This window comes from Megascapheus bottae, chromosome 7, assembly GCF_031878675.1.
Source record: "Megascapheus bottae isolate mThoBot1 chromosome 7, mThoBot2.hap1, whole genome shotgun sequence".
Lineage (NCBI taxonomy): Eukaryota > Metazoa > Chordata > Mammalia > Rodentia > Geomyidae > Megascapheus > Megascapheus bottae.
The window spans coordinates 29,116,554-29,138,496 of record NC_143515.1 but is presented as its reverse complement, the minus strand read 5'-3'; the positions used below and the strand labels follow the sequence as shown (position 1 = coordinate 29,138,496).

General features: G+C 35.0%; 1 protein-coding gene across 1 annotated transcript in view; it reads right to left on the bottom strand.

Moving 5' to 3' along the window:
- Lrrtm4 (leucine rich repeat transmembrane neuronal 4) overlaps positions 1 to 13,506 on the bottom strand; it is a 713,810-nt gene extending 700,304 nt beyond the window's left edge. The window contains exons 1-2 of the mRNA XM_090336123.1: positions 13,351 to 13,506; positions 9,921 to 11,467 (exon numbers count right to left, since the gene is read on the bottom strand). Of these exons, the coding sequence (XP_090192249.1) occupies positions 9,921 to 11,467; positions 13,351 to 13,354 (1,551 nt within the window). The 5' untranslated portion in view covers positions 13,355 to 13,506. The remainder of the gene's footprint in view (positions 1 to 9,920; positions 11,468 to 13,350) is intronic.
- Positions 13,507 to 21,943: the final 8,437 nt, after the last annotated feature.

The following is a 21,943-nucleotide window of genomic DNA, read 5'->3' as shown; positions in this document are numbered from 1 at the left end:
ATTGAAAAAAAGAGATATCCAAGCCCCTTGAATAAGAACCCTGTGGCCCTACAAAATTTACAGTTACTAGTTCATTCAAGATTTGCTCTTAAGGATCTGTACCTGGTTACCAAAGTCACTGTGCAATGAGAAATCCACAGTAATCCGTCCTTAGAAGATTAAGAACACTGAAGTGACACTCATTTCTGAACATCCAGGATCCCTGTGATCATACAGATTGAGGGGACATGGGTGATTTTATATCAGATCCAGAGCACAGTAGGACGCTCAGGTCCTTCACGCAACCCTATGGCTACGTCCCTGGTTCCAGAATGCCAAAAAGAAATGAACAACAGCATGAGGTGGAACTACTCATGGTGGAACCACACTACCTTTCCAATCACAAAGCAAACTGCTTGTCTTCAATTTTCTTTCTACTTCCTTTTCTCTCTCTCTCCCTCTCCCTTTCCCTCGTCGTGCTCAATCTCTCTCTGCCAGTCCCGGGGCTTGAACTCAGGGTCGGAGCACTGTCCTTGGACTTTCTCAAAGCGAGAGCTCTACCACTTGAACCTCAGCACCACTTCTAGCATTTTTCTATGGATGTGGTACTGAGAAATCAAACCAGGTTCTTAGTGCAGGCTAGGCAAGCACTCTACCACTAGGCCAAACTCCTGGTCCCCTTTTTACTCTTTTAAACATGAATAAGATTGCTATTTTTAAGTACTTTAACCAGTGATGTTCTCTCTATTGACAATGGCATCCTAAGAAGCTGTCTATGGAAAATTAAGAAATATTTTTCATTTTAAAATATATGATAAGCCCAGGAGCTTGGCCTAGTGGTAGAGAGCTTGCCTAGCATGCACTAAGACCCTAGTTTGATTTTTTGGTACTATATACATAGGAAAAATCCAAAAGTGGTGCTGAGGCTCAAGCAATAGAGCTCTAGCCTTGAGAAAGTCCAAGGACAGTGCTCAGGCCCTGAACTCAAACCCAGAACAGGCCATAAATAAACAAACAAACAAATAAAAATATGTGATAGTTTAAAAAATAGGAATTATGCAGTGTCTAGGGTATATATGTATATTAAGCATGACATATCCATCTACTATATATTATATAAATATACAGTATTTATGTGTATATATATAAATATATTATGCAATATTCTATAATATATAGTATAACAAGACATTTATATAATATTTGGTGTATATTGATTATACAATGATCATTTAATACAGTATATATTATGTAATAATATATAGGATACATAATATATATTACATTTTATATAATATCCAATTAAGCCAGGGGCTGGTGGCTCACACCTGCAACCCTAGCTACTCAGGAAGCTGAATTCTGAGGATTACAAATCAAAGCCAATTGGAATGAAAGTCCATGGGACTCTTATCTCCAATGAACTACTCAAAATAAGCCAGAAGTAGTGCTGTAGCTCAAATGATATAGTGCTAGCCTTAGGCACAGAGCATCTCAGGGACAGGAGTCCAGCCCTTGAGCTCAAGTGGGAGGACTGGCAAAACTAAACCAAACAAAAATAAAAACAAGTGAAAAACCTAATTACATACCACAGAATTATATTTCTCTGTGTCATTATAATTATTTTTATATCTTTGATATATACATACACACATACACACAACAAAGAATTATCAGATCTTCTTGAAATTACTCATCAAGTTATATTTGCATAAGGAATATTCTCTATATAGTTGAAAACTCTCATAGGTGACACATAAATGCCTGTGGAATTATTTTTGCTTATACTTTAAAGAAAATAAACTGAAGTCAAATATCTGAGAACATTGGCAATTTTATAAGTTATTTCTGAAACCCATTTATAAAAACAATTATGGAATTTTATTCCATAGAAAGGTAAATGAAATATTCAGCTTAGGAAACAATTTAGAATTCATGGTATAAATCATTACACATTACCATCTCTGGAACTAAGCTAAATTAAAGCTCAGACAGAGACTGGAAGTTTAGCTTTATTATTCACTTTAGTAAAAATGTAACCACAATATTTGATTCTAATTTGTAAATATTATAAACATTATTATAACTAATAACAGAAATGAAAACAATACAGCCACATCTTTCAGTAGACAGCAGAATTTATAATCTTTTTTTTTATGCTGACATCTTTTATCAAGAACTTCAGGATAGTTTTCCAATAGCACACATTAATCACTTCAGCAAGTTACTTGGAAAGTTATTATCCCAGTTCAATAGATAGAAAAATTATATCACAGAAAGGTCAGATATATATTTATTTGTCCAATTGTAGAGAAGTCAGATGAGTCAGTTTCAAGTCTAAGCCCTCTTTTTTACCCTTTGATCTAACCACTGGACCAATACAGTATGGGTCCTTGTTGTGGTTTGACCACCAACCTAAAGTACTTCAAGGCTGACCCCTCTGCTACTACTTTTAAAGACCTATAAACATAGAAGAGTATATCAAGTTTTTATCTATGGTCACCATACCAAAATAACACTGTCATAACTATATTTCTATGCTTTCATGTTGTTTTAGAAATATTTGTCAATGGTTGGTGTTAATATGAGAATATAAATTTCACTATAAAAATCATTTGATTACTGCATCAAAATCTAACTTACAATGAAATAAGCAATCTTTTTAGGACATCACTAGAACATAAATTCATTTAGTACATTAATTAAATTAGTAAATGAACAATAATCAACTTCTAATAAATCCCAACACCTTCAATATGTAGTCCTCGAGAATTAACCACAACGTACAATGACTGTGAATTAAATAGCATTATCTTTCCAAAAATACATTCTCAGGCCTGGATTTCAATGTTTGTACTATGAAAAGTCACCCCTCCAACAAAATCAATTCACATATATTTGAAGATACACATTTTTACCTGCTTAAAGCCTAAAAGAAATAGCCCTCTTAAATAAGTTAGTCAGAAATATTATGAAAAACTGAAAATTATAAAATAGTGTCTAAATTTATGATGTCATAGTTACTATCTACCTAATGTATGTTTAAATATTTACTACAATTCAGTTTAGCCCATCAAAAGAATTTGGACTTAAAATTTAAAAAAATAAATATGATGACATTTTCCAAGATATTAATGATTATGTGCTTACCTCTCTCTCTTAGGACTGAGAATTTCAGCGAAAGAAGAGAAAGTGACATAAAATAGAGACTCATCCAAGAGACTGTGTTATGAACAAAACCAAGTTCAGAAAACTATCCAGGCCAGACTGACAAAAACAACCCAGTTATTTCTATAATTTCATTTTTTTAATCTTCTTAGAATGTTTGCTTTGGAGACAAATCACATACACTGGGAAAGATAATACAGATCTAGGCTCAATAAATGTATGTATTAATCTACTGTGTGTATATAATTTTCAATATTTTAGAAATTACATGAGCTATATGGATGTTTTGTAGCACATGACTCTTTAAATGCATAATAATTAAAAGTGACTTTACAGTTTATATTGAAGAATATTTACTGTTAATATGATAGAATAGGATATTTCAATTCTATATACAATTGTATTAAGCACCAAAAGTGATTGAGAACTTCATATCTAGGCCTCAACTCCTATCTTCTTTTCCATTATGCTTCCTTTCATATTTTACACAAAGCAGTCTGATTTTTTAACCTATATTTTCACTATTTCATTCATATTTTCTAGAATGTATATCAGGTTTGTCTTGATTATTTTTTTCAATGCTCATATTTTTCAATATTGTGATATATGTGATGACATCATTTATCATTTATAATTCCTAAAAGATGGACTTCGCATATTTGTTAGAACTTATTCCTGTATTGTCTTAGAACTTATTTTCTTTTGACAGGAAAAGCCTGCCTTTAAAACTCTTCAATAGGAACTCAAATACATAGTCTTTTACAACAGTGTGCAGCAGTTTCAAGCTAGTATCATTTATGACCTGGTGATTTTAATACTACAAATGGTACTTGTACTTTTACTCGACTTTCTCCAACTTATACTTAAAATTTTAGCGGTTGATGAGAAAATAGTCCCATAATTTCACTTTCCTCTTAAGAATATTGAAGTTTTATTAAACTGACTCAATGAATGATGATTCTTCTGGTACTATAAAAAGCAGTTTTAATTTTTAAAATATATTCAACCTAAGTTCATGGTTATCACTGATCAAAAGGCTTACTCATTTTTCATACTGCCAGTGTCTAGTGACCTACAAGTTACCGCTGTTTCACTTTTTATTATGTGAATCATGAAACTCTAAGAGACATAAATATTCAGAGGAGTACCAAATCTCCAATGATAACACTGTTGAGCAACTTCTAAAGCATGAAGCTATCCATAAATGCAGTTTGTTGGGAAGAGTTAGGAATGATTAGATTTTATAGAATGCAGAAATTCTTGAAGACAAAAAAAAATCTGGGACCCTGTGGAAATACACCCTTCTTTCAAATGCCTTGTATGTTATGACCATAGTCAAATTCCTCAGCTCAGGGTCTAAGAATGTATACAATGATTCAACCTTTGCCTATGAGACACTAATTCTGCTAATTCAAGAACGGAACCATTTTTAGGCAGTTTAAAAGGCTTTCCTAAATTACTCACATCAGACCTTTCTGACAGCTGTCATTCTTTACCTCTACCATTTGCAAATTTTAATGAGAACCTACTCACAAGAAGATTTTATTCTGATCAAATTCAGACACTTGATTTAAAAAAAATCACAGTCTTAAATGCTTCAAAAATTGTTACTATGCAGAAATTAAAAGACGTGTATGCCTGCACAATTATGTACTCAAGCATGCTGATTGTGTGTTATGTTTTCCCCTAAATATGGTGAAACAACTGCAAATTTTAATAAGTTAAGGCATTCTTTCTTTTCTTGTTGCCAAAGAAATAAAAATAGTTTTGCTCCTATCTCATGTCTTATAAAACTTTTTATTCTTTATGTCTAGAAATAGCAATAGAATTCTTATATACTTTTATAATCTGGGATTGATTTTGACTTGGGAAATATGATGCTAGCTAAATGCAATAATTTAAATAATAAGTGAAAGTAACATGGAAAGCCAGAGCAAAGGGGTGTCCAAAGAACCACTGTGTGGTAGTTGGTTTATGTATGTGACATGTGCCTACCTAGAAAATGCTAGAAGATTTAGATATGAGAGAAATGAATTTAAGACATTCATATATATGAGTATATATCCATGTATATGAATATATTGTATATATAGAGACATATATATACACACACATATATGAATAATATTTCCAACCAACAAATCATGGAAATTCCAGCCTAGGTTTTTATTAAATAATATCTTAAATTAAAATAGTCATTATGGTGTCAAAAATGTACTTTTCTATCAGTTGCTGGTGGCTCACTCCTAGATAATCAGGAGGGTGAGATCTCAGCATACTGGTTCTTTCCAAGCTCAGTAGCCAAAAATTCTCCAAGAATCCTGTTCCAAATTAACCATAAAAAACTGAAGTGTCATGATGATTCAAGTGTTAGAATGCCAGAAATTGAGTTGAAAAGCTAAAGGTTAGCACTTAGGTCCTGAGTTCAAGCTACAATAACAGCACAAAAAAAAGTAAAAAGGTATTTTTCTTTCTGTTTCTATATACATGCATGGAGATTTTTGGAATAGGAAAGGTAGAATTTTTAAGTACAAATTTTATTGTGACACAGTAGTCAGAAAAGCAAAATATAGCCAGGTGCAGTGGCTCATGCCTGTAATCCTAGCTACTCAGGAGGCTGAGATCTGAGGATCAAGGTTCAAGGCCAACCCAGATACAAAAGGACCTGAGATTCTTATCTCCAATTAACCTCTAGAAAACAGGAAGTGGGGCTTGGCTCAAGGGTAGGGAGGTAGCCTTGAGCTGAAGAGCTCAGGGACAGCACCCAGGCCAAGTTCAAGCCTCAGGGCCCACAAAAAATAAAAGCAAAATATATTTTTATAAGTTTATGTTGGTAACATGTATCTAATATTCAATAATGCTAGTCTCTTAATATCCTCTATCATTATACATTCTATTTTGTTGTTGTTGTTCATTAGAAATCCAGTCAGCAAATAGCAAATGTTAACTTCTAATGGGTCAAAATTATTTACACCTCTGTCAGCAGTTGACCCTGGATTGGTACTTTTGTTTTATAAATATAAATTGTGGGAAATGATCCATACCACCCACTTAACAGCAGTGAAATACTAGGAGCTCAAACAGACAACAAATATATTCTTGCATTTCAAAATATTTATTTATAATATGAATTTAAAATATTTATCTACAGTATCATGTATGTTGCCATTTTCTCAGTTGGTTCATCTTTAGCATTAAGGGATCCTCAAGCACTTAGATATCAATTCATTAATGTTTTGAATATTGATATAGAGACTCTTTTAAAAATTTCATCAAGTGCACATTTTTAAGTAAAAGGAAAACAACAAATGTATTTTTGTCCTATTATCACATTGGCCTTTTTATTTTCAGATGACCAGACAAATCCTACAAAAAAAAAAGAACAGGATTCATGACTGTGTTCTTTACAGTATGTAAAAAGAACGCTGTAAGTTTTCACCAGCTCCTTCCTAAAGTAAATGCCATTTCTAATAATATCTTACCAAGTTTTAGGCAAAGATGTAGCTTGTAAGGTTTAAATTCTCTTTTTTTGGTACTTATTAAAGACAAATTAAATGATTCAGTTCAATCAAGCCCACTGATCCACTCCAAGTATAATGATTGAGATGTATGCATATGTCCCACAGTTCCATTAATCATATTAATCATTCATAACTATCTTCTCCTTCATAGATATGAAAAATCTTTACAGTCTGTGTCATTATAATATTTTCCACCAGTTTATTACTATGCCAGGGACACATGGAGTTTTCAAAATTAAACATGCAAAGTTCAGTGCTAAAATTATTGAATTTCAAAATCTGTAGGCTATATGTGCATAGTAACTCATGCATTAAGTCAGTCATCCTTTTAAGAAATCTTTTTGTTGTTGTTTTAATCTTAAAAAGTATTCTAAATGAATGAACATTTTAACTGCAATTATGTAATGAATATATTATTAATTGAAAAGTTAAAGATTCAATTTGTATTTTTGTAAGGCACTCTTAGAAATTAACATCTGTAGCTATATGTTTCTAGTAAAATATTTATGGCTTTATTACAAGAATTTGGCATTTTAAATAAAAAACAATACCTCATAAACTTGGTACAATAAATATATCAATGATCCTCCATTTTTAAGTTATTTACATTCAAGAGTTATGGAAAACACAATCAGTCTCAAATTTAACACACAGTCTGTCTAAATTACTATAAGACTTGTGGAAACCACTCCAACTTGTGGAACTCTTTATGGTAGGAATTTTCTCCAATGGAATATTTATCAACAAGTGAACTGAACTCTGGTTGACAAAGACATAAAAAGAAATTTGGATAGCCCTAATAGTTTCTTCAACTTTCTTTCCTTGCTTCTTTTTATATCAGTGTGTGTCTGTACATACCAAACATCCTGCCATAATGGTGGTAGCAGCTAGGTCTATTGTTTTTAGGTGTATATGTTCCAAGAAAAGTTAATGTTCCTTTCAATATAGCTTTATTGCATCTCCTCATCTTTCCAAATGGAGGCAATTTTGTTAAGAGTCCAGCCAACCATTTCCTTTTTTTTTAAGGGCATAGAGACATTTAATAATGTTTTTCAGTGTTTAATGCCTTATCAACACATTCATTCTGAAGAAGACAAGTACAATTTCATGACAAGATATATATTTAACATATGATATTAAATTTTGTTTTAAAACACATTTTAGAGGATAAAACAATAACATTTTAGGTACTATAAGGAGATGCCTAAAGTTTTGGAGAAAATATGAGATAATACATTATGTAATATAACCAGAAAAGTTCTAAAACACATGATCTCAATTCAACCTCTTTGATAATCTTCTTCTTTCCTTTTCCCCCCATTTTTTCCTGATTTATTCGATTCCAGAATGTAAGATAAACCAAATAGATGAGCCTGGATGCTACTTCTCTTTTCATGTTCCCAGGTTTTAGGAAGATAACAAAATATAGAGAGAACCCAGAATATAATAGAGTAAACTTATGTAACTTACATTCACATATATAATACAAGAAGTCCTGGAAGAAAAACATCAACCCTTGTCACACTTTAAGGTACACTTTTATTCTGTTTAATTTTGAAAGGCAACTGCTTATACAAGTTTTTTTTCAGGAATTTGTTTTCTGGGAGTATGGTCTTATTTCCACTGATACACAAAAATAGAGGAAAATGAATTCTATAAAGAACAGGTCAGTAGTCCAATTGTATTCAGTTGGAAGTTATTTTAAATTCAGTGCTTTGTCTGAAACAATTTTCATTACCATCTGAATTTTGGATTATAGAAAAATTGGAGTATCAATGATCAAAGAGAAAATAATATTTTCCAACTGTTATAAGTAGTATTAGAAAGGGCAAGGGCTTTAAATACTCATTAAAACTCCCTTTAAAAAAGTAATTGACTAACTTCAGATACTAAAAGCACATATTTCCAGAACAACCTCTGTTGGCTATTTTATTCTAACAAGAAAATCTTGGGAGTCACAGTCTTTTCACATTATGATCAATTTCACTAAGGAAAGAACAGATCACATCTGGCATTACCTACTGACAAGTTTGAAGTTTGAAACTATGTTTATAATCATTAACATGTTCCTATGAGTAGCCTTTTAAGGTATACAACCAGAAACTGAGTCCAGGAGTATTCTCATATGAACAAAAAGTGTACAAAATGAAATACATACCTCCATTGGAGACTATTACAGAAAGGGAGACTACCCAGAATAAACCTTACTCCTTTTATTTATAAATATTCAAATCAATTCATTGTAGAAAACGTTAATAAGAATACATGTAATTTATTTTGTAGATGCCAGTAAAATGACCAACAGTCATTTTATTATTACCTAAATGCTAATCCATCCACAGAATCCTGGCCTCATACAAGTTGCCAGGGATGTATCTAAAGCAGAAAATTTAAGTTTAGTTCTAATTATACACAGATACCCATCGCTTAGGATACCTTTAAGGAATGCTCTCATTAAATGGAAAATATATAGAATGGAGAAAGCAGAAATAATGAACCCTTAAAAAAAGAAAGAAAGAAAGCTTGACACAATTCCCTAGAAGGTCTCACATATTCTCTCTGCTGATATCATAACTAAATAGCAAGTAACAGGCCTGTGGAATCCCTACTGCATGCTCTAATTCAAAATAAAAATTTACAACAAAAATCAACCTTGGGTAAATTGCTCTTTGGTTTAAATCTTTGTTAGCTTCTGAATTATTTGTAAACTCTCTGTCTCTCAGTCTCTCTCTCTCTCTCTCTCTCTCTCTCTCTCTCTCTCTCTCTCTCTCTCTCTCTCTCTCTCTCTCTCTCTCTCTCCCTCCCTCTCTCTCCTTTCCTTTAAATTATACTGGATCCTATTTTTTCTTTTTCTTTTCCTTTTATTTTTATTTTTTACTCCATTGACAAAAGTCTGACAGCAAGAACTAGACAAAAGTTTCAGAATGGGAAAAAAAAAAAAGTTTTGTGTGAATATACGATTTTACGTCCAACCCCTGTATACAAACGCTTAAAAAGAAAGCAGGTGTTTTATCATCGTGCTTTATTCCAACTTAATCTCATCCTTGAACGAACTTCCTTCAAGATTCAACCATTAAAACAAAAGCAGTCAATTTCCTGGTGGTTGTAATTTAATTAAGTAACCTTTCACACTGAGCAAAACCCCAAAGCAAAGGGTCATTAATCTTTCTAGTGATTAGAGACACCTCTAGAGCTTCAAACATTTACCTCTCCTTCCCCGCAGTAGATACGCTTTTAGAGGATCAGGGTTCATACCTCACATTCCCTGGAGCCAGAGATGGTATATGTGCAGGGCCCAGATCCATTAACGGATAGATCCATGGTCTCAGAGTTTGTAGGCTTGTAGTCCACATAATACTCCTGTAAAGGGGAATTCATTTGTCTCTCAGACTCTCTGGCCTTTTTCCGTCGCCTCTTCATAAGAGAGTGCTGTTGAAGTTGCTTCATGCTGGCTGGATAGCGTTTCCAAGACACATAGATCACCAAGAGGATCATCGCCACTGAGAGGAACAGAGCCACACTCCCTGCAATAATTTTGTGAAAGGAAACATGCTCGTATTCTTGCTCTGTGCCAGGAATCTGAAACCCCGGGGAAGGGCTGGCTGTGTCAAGGGTGGGTTGGGGGGCAACAGGCTTGAAGAAGGTGGGTTTGGGGAGGATCCAAGGCTTCTGGGGAGTTTGAGGGGCCAGATGGGCTCTTTCCGTGTTGACCACCTGGATTTCAGAACAGATGTTGTATGTTTCCACAGCCTCGCTCACCTTTTCCCCTTGGATGTGCTTGGGTCCTGCACAGATCATGGTGCTCTCCTTATTTCCTTTGAAGTTCTTGAGCCAGTAAAACAGAGGACAAATGCTCCGACTGCATTCCCACATGTTTCCAGACAAGGTAATGGATATTAGGGAGATCCATGCGTTGACAGTCTCCTGGGAGATATTGGTCAGCTTGTTGGAATCCAGATTCAGTTTTTGCAAATTGGGTAGGCATTTAAAGGTGCCCGGCTCAATGCCTTGAATGTCATTCCCTGATAAATCCAAGTTGTGTAATGAACTCCAAGTCCAGGTCAGGCCTTGGCTAATGGAGCGAATCCGGTTCCACTGTAAGTAGATGGACCGGAGGTTGAAGAGACGTGGAAAGTGAGCAAAGTTGATCTTGGAAAACTGGTTGTGTTCCAAGTGGAGCTCTTTTAATTTCAAAAGGCCAGCGAAAGCGTTGCGTGACAAGCTTCGAAGACGATTGTAACCCAAATCCAGAAAGTCAAGATTCCGGCAGTCTTGAAAAACTCTGATGGGCACAGTCTTTAGGGAGTTAGATCTTAAGTGTAAAATAATGAGCTTCCGCAGGCCTTTAAATTGTTCGGATTGCAGAGTCTGAAGTTTATTGTAAGAGAGGTCCAGATTGCGGAGATTGGGGACGGGGTGGAATGTTTTATTGTGCAGATAGGTAATTTTGTTGGAGCTGAGAATTAATTCTTTCAGTCTGCGGATCCCTTGAAAGGCATCCTCATCCACCGAGCTAATGTAATTATGGTCAAGATAAAGCCATATAAGCTGGTTAAGGCCCGCAAACTGATTGGCTTTGAGCTTCTGAATGCTGTTGAACCTTAAGGACAAGCCTTGGGACCCTCCGGAGATGTTCTCTGGGATGTCTGCAAAAGCATGAGACTCACAGTACACGATTTTCCCATCACACCTGCAGTTTTTGGGGCAAGCTCTCTGAGCCCCCGTGAGCATAAAAAGCAGCAGGGTCGGAAGTAGCACCAGAACCACACTCATGCCTTTCAGCTGGGTAATTAAATGGAAACCTACAATATTAAAAAGAAGATAGGTACACATTGTGAAGCTGTTAATAGACGTCACCACTAGCTTCCCTCAGAGCAAGGCAGGGGGGCTCTTTAAAGTAGACACGGGCAGTTGGTTTAAGAACACAATAACTATTTATTGAGGGCATTATGTTTTTCAGGATTGTGATTTTGCTGTTTAGTTTCATGTTTTTTTTTTTTTTTTTCCCTCTTGGATGTTCTATTCACCAGAGTGCTGAAGAATTCGGGGGGAAAAAAAGAGAGTCTTTCTGACGTTCAAGAGTTTCTGTATATTTCACCACTGAGAGGCAACGAGTCTTTATTTTCACAAAATGCTAGCATTTTAATAACAATAATATTTGGCTAGTTACTGTGTTGAATAACGGTACCAATAGGAAGTGTGCTATGTCTTCTAGTAAGGGGAAAATTGTGACTTAATAGCCAGAAACTGGTACATCTTTCCTAGTTGAGCAAACAGGCTGTGATTTAGCAAAAGAGCTTCAGGGGGGCTGCCAGGATAATTCGAGTTTGTCCTGCCTGGCATTGGATACTTATTGTACAGTGCACTGACAGCACAGTAGCTTGGAGAAGTGCCCTGGGAAACAGTAGAGGCAGTTTGTGAGGCAGGGGAAAAGGACTAATAATAGTCTGAGAGACCCTCGATGTGTTAATAAGTATATATTATTGCATATCATGGCTCTTTGCCCAGTGAAACATAAGCTTAGCATCAGAACCATTGCTATCAGAGAACATAGCATAGTTAAGACTGCAAAAATCTTTCCAAAGTATTTGCATAGAATGTAAAAATAAATCATGTATTTGCTAGTTTGCTGTTGGTTTCCATATTTTCCCTCAAATTGGAGGTATCAGCAAGAAAAGGAAATACCAGACTTTTCCTGACCAACATTAGGACCTATTCAAATTTCTGACACAGACTTTTTTCTTTCTTTTCCCCCCTCCTCTTCTTCCTCCATTAACTTCAGAAAGCCTGCAAAGTTGCAATCTCCTGGCTCGTAAGCTGCATTTCCAAATCATTGCACGTTAAGGGGCTTTTCCCCCTCTCCTAAGTAAATCTATTATTTTTTTTTAACCAGAGGAAAGAAAAAAAAACCTACCATGATCTGCAGATTCCTTGTATTTCTTTCAGATTCATATTTTTAACCAAGAGGCAATCTGCCAAAAGGTTTAATCTAAAAAAGCATCATTCTTTTTAGTTAAGTTTTTTTTAAGATTATTTATTTATTTAAAAGTCGATCTTGCTCACTGTTTTACTGCCAGGTTCAGACTCATTGAAATACATTCCAGCTCTTCCAGACAGGAGAAGGAGGGGGAAAGGGTGGTTAGCCAGTCACACTTGAAAAAATAAGACTGGCAAATGACTGCTGGAAATTCGGAAGCCGTGCTCGGGATACAGCATTTACAAGCCCTTGCACAACCTCTGATTAAAGTAAAGACCCCACCCCTGCACACACGCATCAAAGTGGTAACTATGCTCCCCTCAGCAACAAGAAACACAAGCGTGGCTAATATTATCAAGAAACACAAGCAAACACATTATTTATCTCATGCTCAATCCCCAAGCTGTGGAGGCACAGACGGCGGAGACAGTGTTGAAGCAATTTCTCTGGAGTCTGTTTAAGTCCATGTTATGAATTTATGGATTAAAAAAAGGCTAAAAAAAGGAAAATGATCTAGGAAAAAAATAGTAGCAACTCTATGAGTTTACTGACAAACTCAAAGGCTGCTGCTTTTGAACTGTTTCCTTGTCCTTTTTTTTTTTTTTTTTTTTTTTTAAATCAGCTAATGCCAATGGCTGAGGATAGGAGGGGGGGAAAAAGGCAAGCCGATCGGTTTGGCTAAAAAGGAAACAACAAAAGTTCACTTACCCATTCTTTGTCATCCGAAAACGTTTTCCAATCCTTTCTCAGCTTGGTTCTTATTTGGTCTCTGGTGCAGAAACCTCCACCACCTTCATGACACAGTGCGGCTGTCATTCACAACACTGATCCCGCATGTGAGCTAGTAGCCCCATACAAACTTCCCCGGAGAGGACAGGCAAGAAAAAAAAAAAAATATATATATATATATATATATATGTATGTATACATATATATATATGTGTGTTTAAAAAAAACAGCAGGGGTGGGATGGAGGGGCAGGAAGAAGGAAGCTGTGGGGGGTAGGGGGAAGGGGGGAGGGCTTCTAGGCTCTGAGGACCATTGTGTAATTCACATCAGCAGTAATTGGCAATCTGTTCAGAAGAGCTACAGCTCATCTCGGTGGTAACCAACTTCTCTGTGAAAAGAGAGGAGAGAAAGGAAATCTTCAGAATACCTGACATTCCTTCTTGTGCTGGCTTTTGCCATTCCAGATAAAGCAATTCCTCCTCTGGGTTTTCAATTCTTGAAGCCAGTAGGCCTCCTGTGCTGCTGTAGAAGACCCCAGTTTAAAAGCTGTGCAGGCTAGGTTTATCCATTTAGCTGGTCAGGTTTAAAGTGTTTTGTAGCTGTGCTGAGAGGCAGCCCTTGTCTAATTCAGAAGGCTTTCCAGAGACTGATGATGCTCAGAGCTTGTTGGTGCTAATGCTTGAGTTTGTGATACACTGAGTGCCCTCCGCTGGAGAAAACAGATTGCACATTAAAGACGGGAACAAGTGAGCTTGTCAGTGGTGTGCAGCCTTCCTTTGCTCTAAAAGGGAAATTAAAGGCACAGGATCACTTTTATTTTTTCTCTCTTCAATAATATAAATTACAAATGCTTTGTGTTAAAGGGTTCTTCCTTTCCAGAGAAAATACAAGGTAAAATACTGCTTCTGTGCACCATCCAATTAATAATCATAAAGTATTACCTTAACCTGTATATTTTTCTACTGTTGTTACAGGTGATTTGTGATATCATTTTTCTCCCAAAGTTAGAGATAATTTGAGTTGTTTTTATTAATGTGGTAGATGCGCATGTACTTATACTTCAGAAGCCAAACATATAGGAAAACAATCGTATTCACAGAATGCCATGTGATCACTTTCCAAGAAAGTTTTATAATAATTTAGGTTTAATCATTAAATCTCATCCTCATCAATCACATATAATCTGTCACTTTATGCATTTAGTGAACAACCTATAAAATGACTTTGTAAATCTTTAGAATTTTAGTCTTAAGAGTTATCTGTACAGTTATAGCAAGTAAGAAGTTATCAAATAAAAACTAAGGTAACAATAGAATTCCAGCTGAACATCTTCAGAAAAGTCAGTCAAATTTACTTCGGTGAACTCACATTTGTAGTGTTACTTGGTTTTTGTAAAAAACACTATTGTAACATGCCATTGAAGAAAAATCAAAGTTCCCATATTACCTATTCTATCCTATAATGGTTACTTTTCTAACTTTGCACAATAGCTTCAGAATTTAGGACTGATGAAATCACAAATATCTGAGAAAAATAGTTTAAAAATATACATAATTTTCTTTGTCTTGTATTGAATATTGAAAAAATGATAACTACTGCAGTGCATGACCTCCATTTGATTCCTCAGTCCTACTAGTTTATTTCCTAATACTCTTGTAGATAACATTTTAAAATAATCCAAAAGAATGAGCCACTATAATGTAGAGCAAGACTGTTAGATAAAATTGCTAACCTAATTTGGAAGAAGTGAGTGCTTTAAATGAATTTTACATAAGCATCTAGAATTGCTTTGAAGTATTGCAAATAATTTTTGTTGAAATATTGCTAGTTTTACATTATTTGCCACTTAATAATAATTAAAAGAAGGGCTCATAATATGAATAATACACATAAATTGACTCATATTGATAAGTAGGTAATTACTAAGATTTTTGCAAGAAGGGAAAGGGGTAATGTTCCAAAAATACATCTCCTTTTTATTCACTGATACTTTAATGCCTATTTTAGAAATATGTACGTTTGGTTTAGGGCTTAATGTCTATTAAAATTTATATAAATGCATTACATAAGAGGCAACCTCATTGTGATTACAGAAAGGAGAAAAATACATATCAAGGATATACACAAAGTTTGTTCAAAACAGTGAAGCTTCACCCACATATTTAAAAGTGGTCCATCCCTTAAGGGGAACAATATATATCCATGAAAAAGAACATAATGCTACTAGAATCCTAATAAATTTTTGATTGACTATCAGGAAAGAATTTTCATAACACATAAAGTAAATGTTATGGTAAAGGAATTGAAATCCTTGAAGGAAATCAAAAGGAGTTGGTTAATTTCCAGGTTGTTTTTCTTTTGAATGAAGAAAAAAAATGTTTAAAGCAAATTTTACTGAAAGATTCAATTAGGATTAATTTTATTTTTAACAATTTGGATATTTTAGCAAGATTTTTTGTTGATCGTGGCACATTAGTTCTGGGTATGAGAACTGTCCCTAAGCTCTTCAGTTCAAGGCTACTGCCCTACCCCAAGAGCCATAGTCCCACTTCCAGTTTTCTAGTAATTAATCAGAGATAAGAGTCTCTCGGATTTTAGTGCCCAGGCTAGCTTTGAACCACAACCCTCAGATATCAGCCTCCTGAGCAGTCAGGATTACAGGCATGAGCCACCATGCCAGCTTTACCAACTGCTTAAAATTCTAAAATGAATGAATACATATACATTGTAATTATGTATTTACTTATGCATGTGTAAGTTCTTTGTTAGTTTAAATCTATCATATCTATCATCCGTCATATACTTAGTGGCAATGAATCTCAGATTGTTACTAATATTTATTTGAGGGTAAAGGGCTAATATTCAATTTCTCTTTAAAATATATTTGACAGATACTGCACTGAAAATAATGGAGTAGATTATGCGCATTTTTTACAACGATGAAACTAAAGATCAAGTACAAAATTCTCCTCCCTACCATCCATCCCTTCCTTCCTTCCTTCCTTCCTTCCTTCCTTCCTTCCTTCCTTCCTTCCTTCCTTCCTTCCTTCCTTCCTTGTTTCTTTCTTCCTCTCTTTCTTTCACCAGTCCTTGAGCTGGAACTCAGGGCCTGGGCACTGTCCTTGGGCTTTCTCAAGGCTAGTGCTCTGCCATTTGAGACACAGCATCAGTATTGACCTTTTCTATGTATATGGAACAGAAGAATTGAACTCAGGGCTTCATGAATGCTAGGCAAGCACTCTACCACTAAGCCATGCTACCAACACCTGAAGTACAGATTTCTTGAACACGAAGTGATGGTATAGTAAGGTGAAGAAGTAGCAGAGGATTTTGAGTGGAAGATTTATTTGGGAAAAAAATGGCCTGCTAGTTCCTTCTCATTTCCATAACAGATATACACAGTCAAAGACACACACACACACACACACACACACACACACACACACACACAAACACACACGCGTACACGCCCCCCCACACTACATCTAAGAGAAATTGGTGGGATTATCAGCTTCTTAACCAGTGTAGAAAAAAGGACTGCCAAATGTTTCTTGAAAAGCCTGTCATTGTTTGCAACAATGAGTTTAGAGGCTGCCAGAGTGTCTAGATCTTGTCCTAAACAAAATGTAAATGAGTTTTCTAGAATAAAGGAGATGTAGTATTGTATTGTAATTGGCATTCACCTTAAGAATTTTTCATGAAAAAATATAATCAGGCACATAAAGCTTCAATAAAAGAGAAAAAATATGAGAAACAGCTTATCCTTATGAGAGCCTCTAACAGGAAGAGTCTGTGACTGTATTGCAAAGAAAACAGACAAACAACCAAACAAAGATGCCAAAAGTAATAAGATAGGCTAGTATGGACAGGGACAAAAAAACTGCAAAAAAGTGCTGTTTCGTTTATAATTAATTAGAGGGTTTTTCACAATTGATCAATGCTTCCAAGAAGAAAAAAGAAAGGCTTGGCAGAGTGGGTCACTCCTGTAATCTTAGCTATTCAGGAGGCTAAGATCTGAGGATCAAGGTTCAAAGCCAGCCCAGGCACAAAAGCACCTGAGACTCTTATCACCAATTAACCAAGTGAGGCTTGGCTCAAGGGCAGGGTGGTAGCCTTGATCTGAAGGGCTCAGGGACAGCATCCAAGCCGAGTTCAAGCCCCATGACACACAAAAAAAAAGGAAAGAAAAGAAAAGAAAAGGAAAAAAGAAAGAAAAAGAAAGGAAAGAAGAAAGAAAGAAGGAAGGAAGGAAGGAAGGAAGGAAGGAAGGAAGGAAGGAAGGAAGGAAGGAAGGAAGGAAGACAACTCAATATTTCCTAGTCTTGGAGATTATAAATTTTTGTTGTAGTAGTTCTGATCAACCAGAAGTTTCAGAGAAAGGTCAGGAAACAAAATTTGCAGATGATAAGCAAGAGGGAAGAGACTAAATATATTGCCATTCCTTTCACAAATATCCTGTGAACACCTGCAACTAGTCTGGTACAATCTGACATAACCTTTTGAGCTTCAGATAAATTATAACATTTGACTCATATTATGTACCAAATGTAGTTCTTTACTGATTGAGACATCACAAACTAATACCATAGGATTCTTTTTCTATGTCTAGTAGCATTTAGTGGCCCCATCTTGTTAATTAAAATTGACCATTAATGTGTGTATTTACACCAAGAATTTATCAAGATCCCTAAATTACTGATTTGCAAACTTGACAAAAGTGTAAAGTATTAATAACAGATAAATTAAAAAGACATTACTTAAAAGACCCAGAAGTAAAACTTCATAGTTTTGAATGACATACAATGCTGAAATAATAGCCTTTTAGCAAACGCTGTTAGAAAAATTAGTTACCTTCATGCAGGAGAATAAAATTCACTGCTATTTCTTATCCTGTACAAATCTATCTGGATCAAATATCTAAATGAAAATCTGAGGTCCTAAAATTACTGCAGGGAAACTCAGGGAAAAATCAGGAAGATAGAGGCACAGTTAATTTTCTGAATGAATCTCCAATTGCCTGGGAAATAAAAACAAGACTTGATAAATAGGCTTGCATCAAAATTAAAAAGTTTCTGCACATCAAAAGAAATAGCAGAAACAAGAGAAAACTCAGAGAGATAAATTCTCATCAACTACTCAACAAAGAATATCCATAGGATACTTAAAAATGAATAAAACTAAACAGCAAAATAACAAATATTGTAATCAATAAATGAGCAAAGGAATTGAACAGACATTTCTGAGAAGAAGAAATACAAATATCTAATAAATACAGAAGGAAATATCCTTTTACATAAAAGAAACACAATCAAAAGTACATCAAAAGTCCATTTCATTTCAGACAGAGTGGTTATCACAAAGGAAACATTTATCTGACAGAGTCTACAATAATATACAAGAAAATGCCTGTATTCTCTTATTTATTGCTACCATGTTAACAATAAAAAAACTGGAATCAGTTGAGATACATGATAACTGATAGATAAAATAAGCTACATATACATCTTGCTTTATAATAAAGAAAAGTGATATCATATCATGGGCAGAAAAATGGATGGAATTGGAGACCATCATGTTAAACCAAAATCAAAAAGCCAAATATCACATATGATTTTTCATTCATGAAATTTAGGCTTAAAATATCAAACCTATCTCTCTCTTTCTCTCACCCTCCCTCCCTCCCTCTCCCTTCTCCTTCCTTCCTTTCTTACCTTCCTCCCTTCCTCCTTATCTATCTACTTAATCATCTAGCTGTCTTCACAGACGAACAATAGGACTGTTTGGGGACTGGCAGCTTAAACATGAGACTATGAGAATTGTGTAAGAAATCTTGCTAAATTATGATGGATAATAGGAAATGATGTGGGAAGAGAGAACAATAAAGGGCATTGTTTTAATAAACAATATATGCATAAGTACTATACCATGGTGAGACCCCCCCCCTTTCTTACCATTAGTACACAAACACACACAAAACAACAACAAAAGAAAAAAATGTAAAACTTAAGCCAGCTCTGTTTTGGGGTTGGCAGCAGGGGGTAAAATATGGCAAAATTAACACAAATGAGAGGAAATGTATTGCACTTATATGCGTAGATGGAAATGGCATGCTAAAACTTCTAAAAACACAGAGGGACTGGATGAAGAGAGATGGAAAGATTAAGATGGGGTTCAGTGTATGCTTTTGTGGAAATAGCATGACAAAAACACCTGCTCAATTAACTATGATAACAATCAAGTTTTTAAAGAGCATACTATGTATGTAGTTACTTAATTAACATATTGCAAAAATGAGAAGTGTATTTTTAGTATTTTAAAACTGTATTGTGATTGAGCAAAGAAGTGGATTTTGGGGCCTGGAGTTTGGCCTAGTGGTTAAAGTGCTTGCCTAGCATGCATGAAGACCCGGGTTCGATTCCTTGGTACCACATACATAGAAAAAAAAAAAAAGAAGTGGATCTTGTCATTAGTGAATAAACAAAGCTTCAAGCATGTTGATGTTATTTCACTTTATCTTGCTTAATATAAGTGATAACAGACAATATTAATGTCGTAATTACACGTGGAAAATCAGTCAGCCATGTTTGTCAATATGTCCTTATCACTAGAGTACTCATATATATTATTTCATCTTGATATATCAGTTGATTCATGGTTGATGGATTACTTGAATAATTTACTATTTTATCCATTTATATTTAATTGTTTTCTCAAGATCTCCAATTAGACAAAGCCATATTAGGTGCCTGATTTGGTTTACACAACAGGCAAATATTTTTTCCATATATTTTTATTGTAATTTATAGAATGGTTACATTATATTCACCAGATAGAAGGTGCATTACTTTACAAACATTGATACCCTTTTAAATGTCGTGGTTCACATTTCCCTCCCCCATCCCTGTCCCTCACCTTGTTTTCCCCCCTTTCCTATCTGATTTCAAATAACCAAATACACATATATACAATATATCAGATAACAAGGTGAAATAATGTAACAATATGAGATAACCTAAGGGAAAGCAAAAGAGATGAGAGACAACATAGTACATTAAGGGCAACGATCACTTATTATATGGCTTTGGTTTCTATATCCTGGAGGTCCTTTCATTTAGTGTCATACTAGATGGCCTTTATGTATCTAGGTTTTGTTCTATTACATTATTTCACTTTGTTATCTGATGTATTGTATATATGAGTATTTGGTTATTTGAAATCAGATAGGACAGGGGGGAAAACAAGGTGAGGGACAGGGATGCGGGGAGGGAAGTGTGAACCAAGACATGTGAAAGGGTATCAATATATGTGAATTAATGCACCTTCTATCTGGCAAATATCATGTAAGCCTTTTATTAATTACAATAAAAAATTAAAAAAAACAAGGCAAAATATTGTAACAATATGAGATAACCAAGGGATGGCGAAAGAGATGAGAGATAACATAGTACATTAAGAATAACAGTCATTCATTATATGGCTTTTGTTTCCTTATCCTGGAGGTCCTTTCCTTTAGTGTCATACTATTTGGCCTAATATCTCTAGATTTTGTTCTATTGTAAATCTCTGCTAGGAGAGCCCAAGGTTTCTAATGATTATGACAAATGAGGGAGACTATTTGGGCCTATGTTCTTAAAGGATATTTCATCTGTATTCTTTATTTGTTTTTCTAGAGTATGTTCTTATCTGTGTCTGAATAAATCCTATCACTACAATGACATTGTAAGTCATTTTTTTTTTTTTTGCCAGTACTGGTGCTTGAACTCAGGGCCTGAGTTCTGTCCTTGGGCTTTCTCAAGGCTAGAGCCCTACAGCACCACTTCCAGATTTTTCTATATATGTGGTACAGAGGAATCGAACCAAGTCTTCGTGCATACTGGGCAAGCACTCTATCACTAGGCCAAACTCCTGGCCCCTGTGAGTCATTTTAAAGTACTAGTTCCATTGCCTTTTCATGGGTGATCAAATTATTATTTTTAATTTGTGTAAGTGGAGGGAGGGGTGGATTATTAAACTATTTCTGTCAAGAACAAGATTGCAACTATTTAGACTTTTAAGTCATCTGGTCTCTGTCACAAGTATTTTACCATCGTAGCATCAGAGATACTACAAGATATACATTGAGGCAAAACACATTTATGCACGAGAAAAACTTATAAACAGAATGTAGCCTGGATTTGTCTCACAGACTAGTATGCTGACCTCAGTTGATAAAATTTTCATGGCATTTTAAATAAATTTGAGGTTACTTTCAGGAACAAAACAAGGAAAATTTTATTTTTTTTTCTTAACTGAAGTCTTTTCCCCACAACTTTCTTATTGTTCTATTGTTTCAACGATTATGGCAAATGAAGGAAACCACTGAGCCTATGTTCCTTTGAGTCTGGCTTACTTCACTTAATATGATTTTTTCTAAGTCTTTCCATTTCCTGACAAATGGGGCGATGTCGTTTTTTTTTCTGACAACAGCATAGAATTCCGTTGTGTACAGATACCATATCTTGTTGATCCATTCATCAACTGAGGGGCATCTGGGTTGGTTGCATATCTTTTCTATGGTAAATAGTGCTGCAAT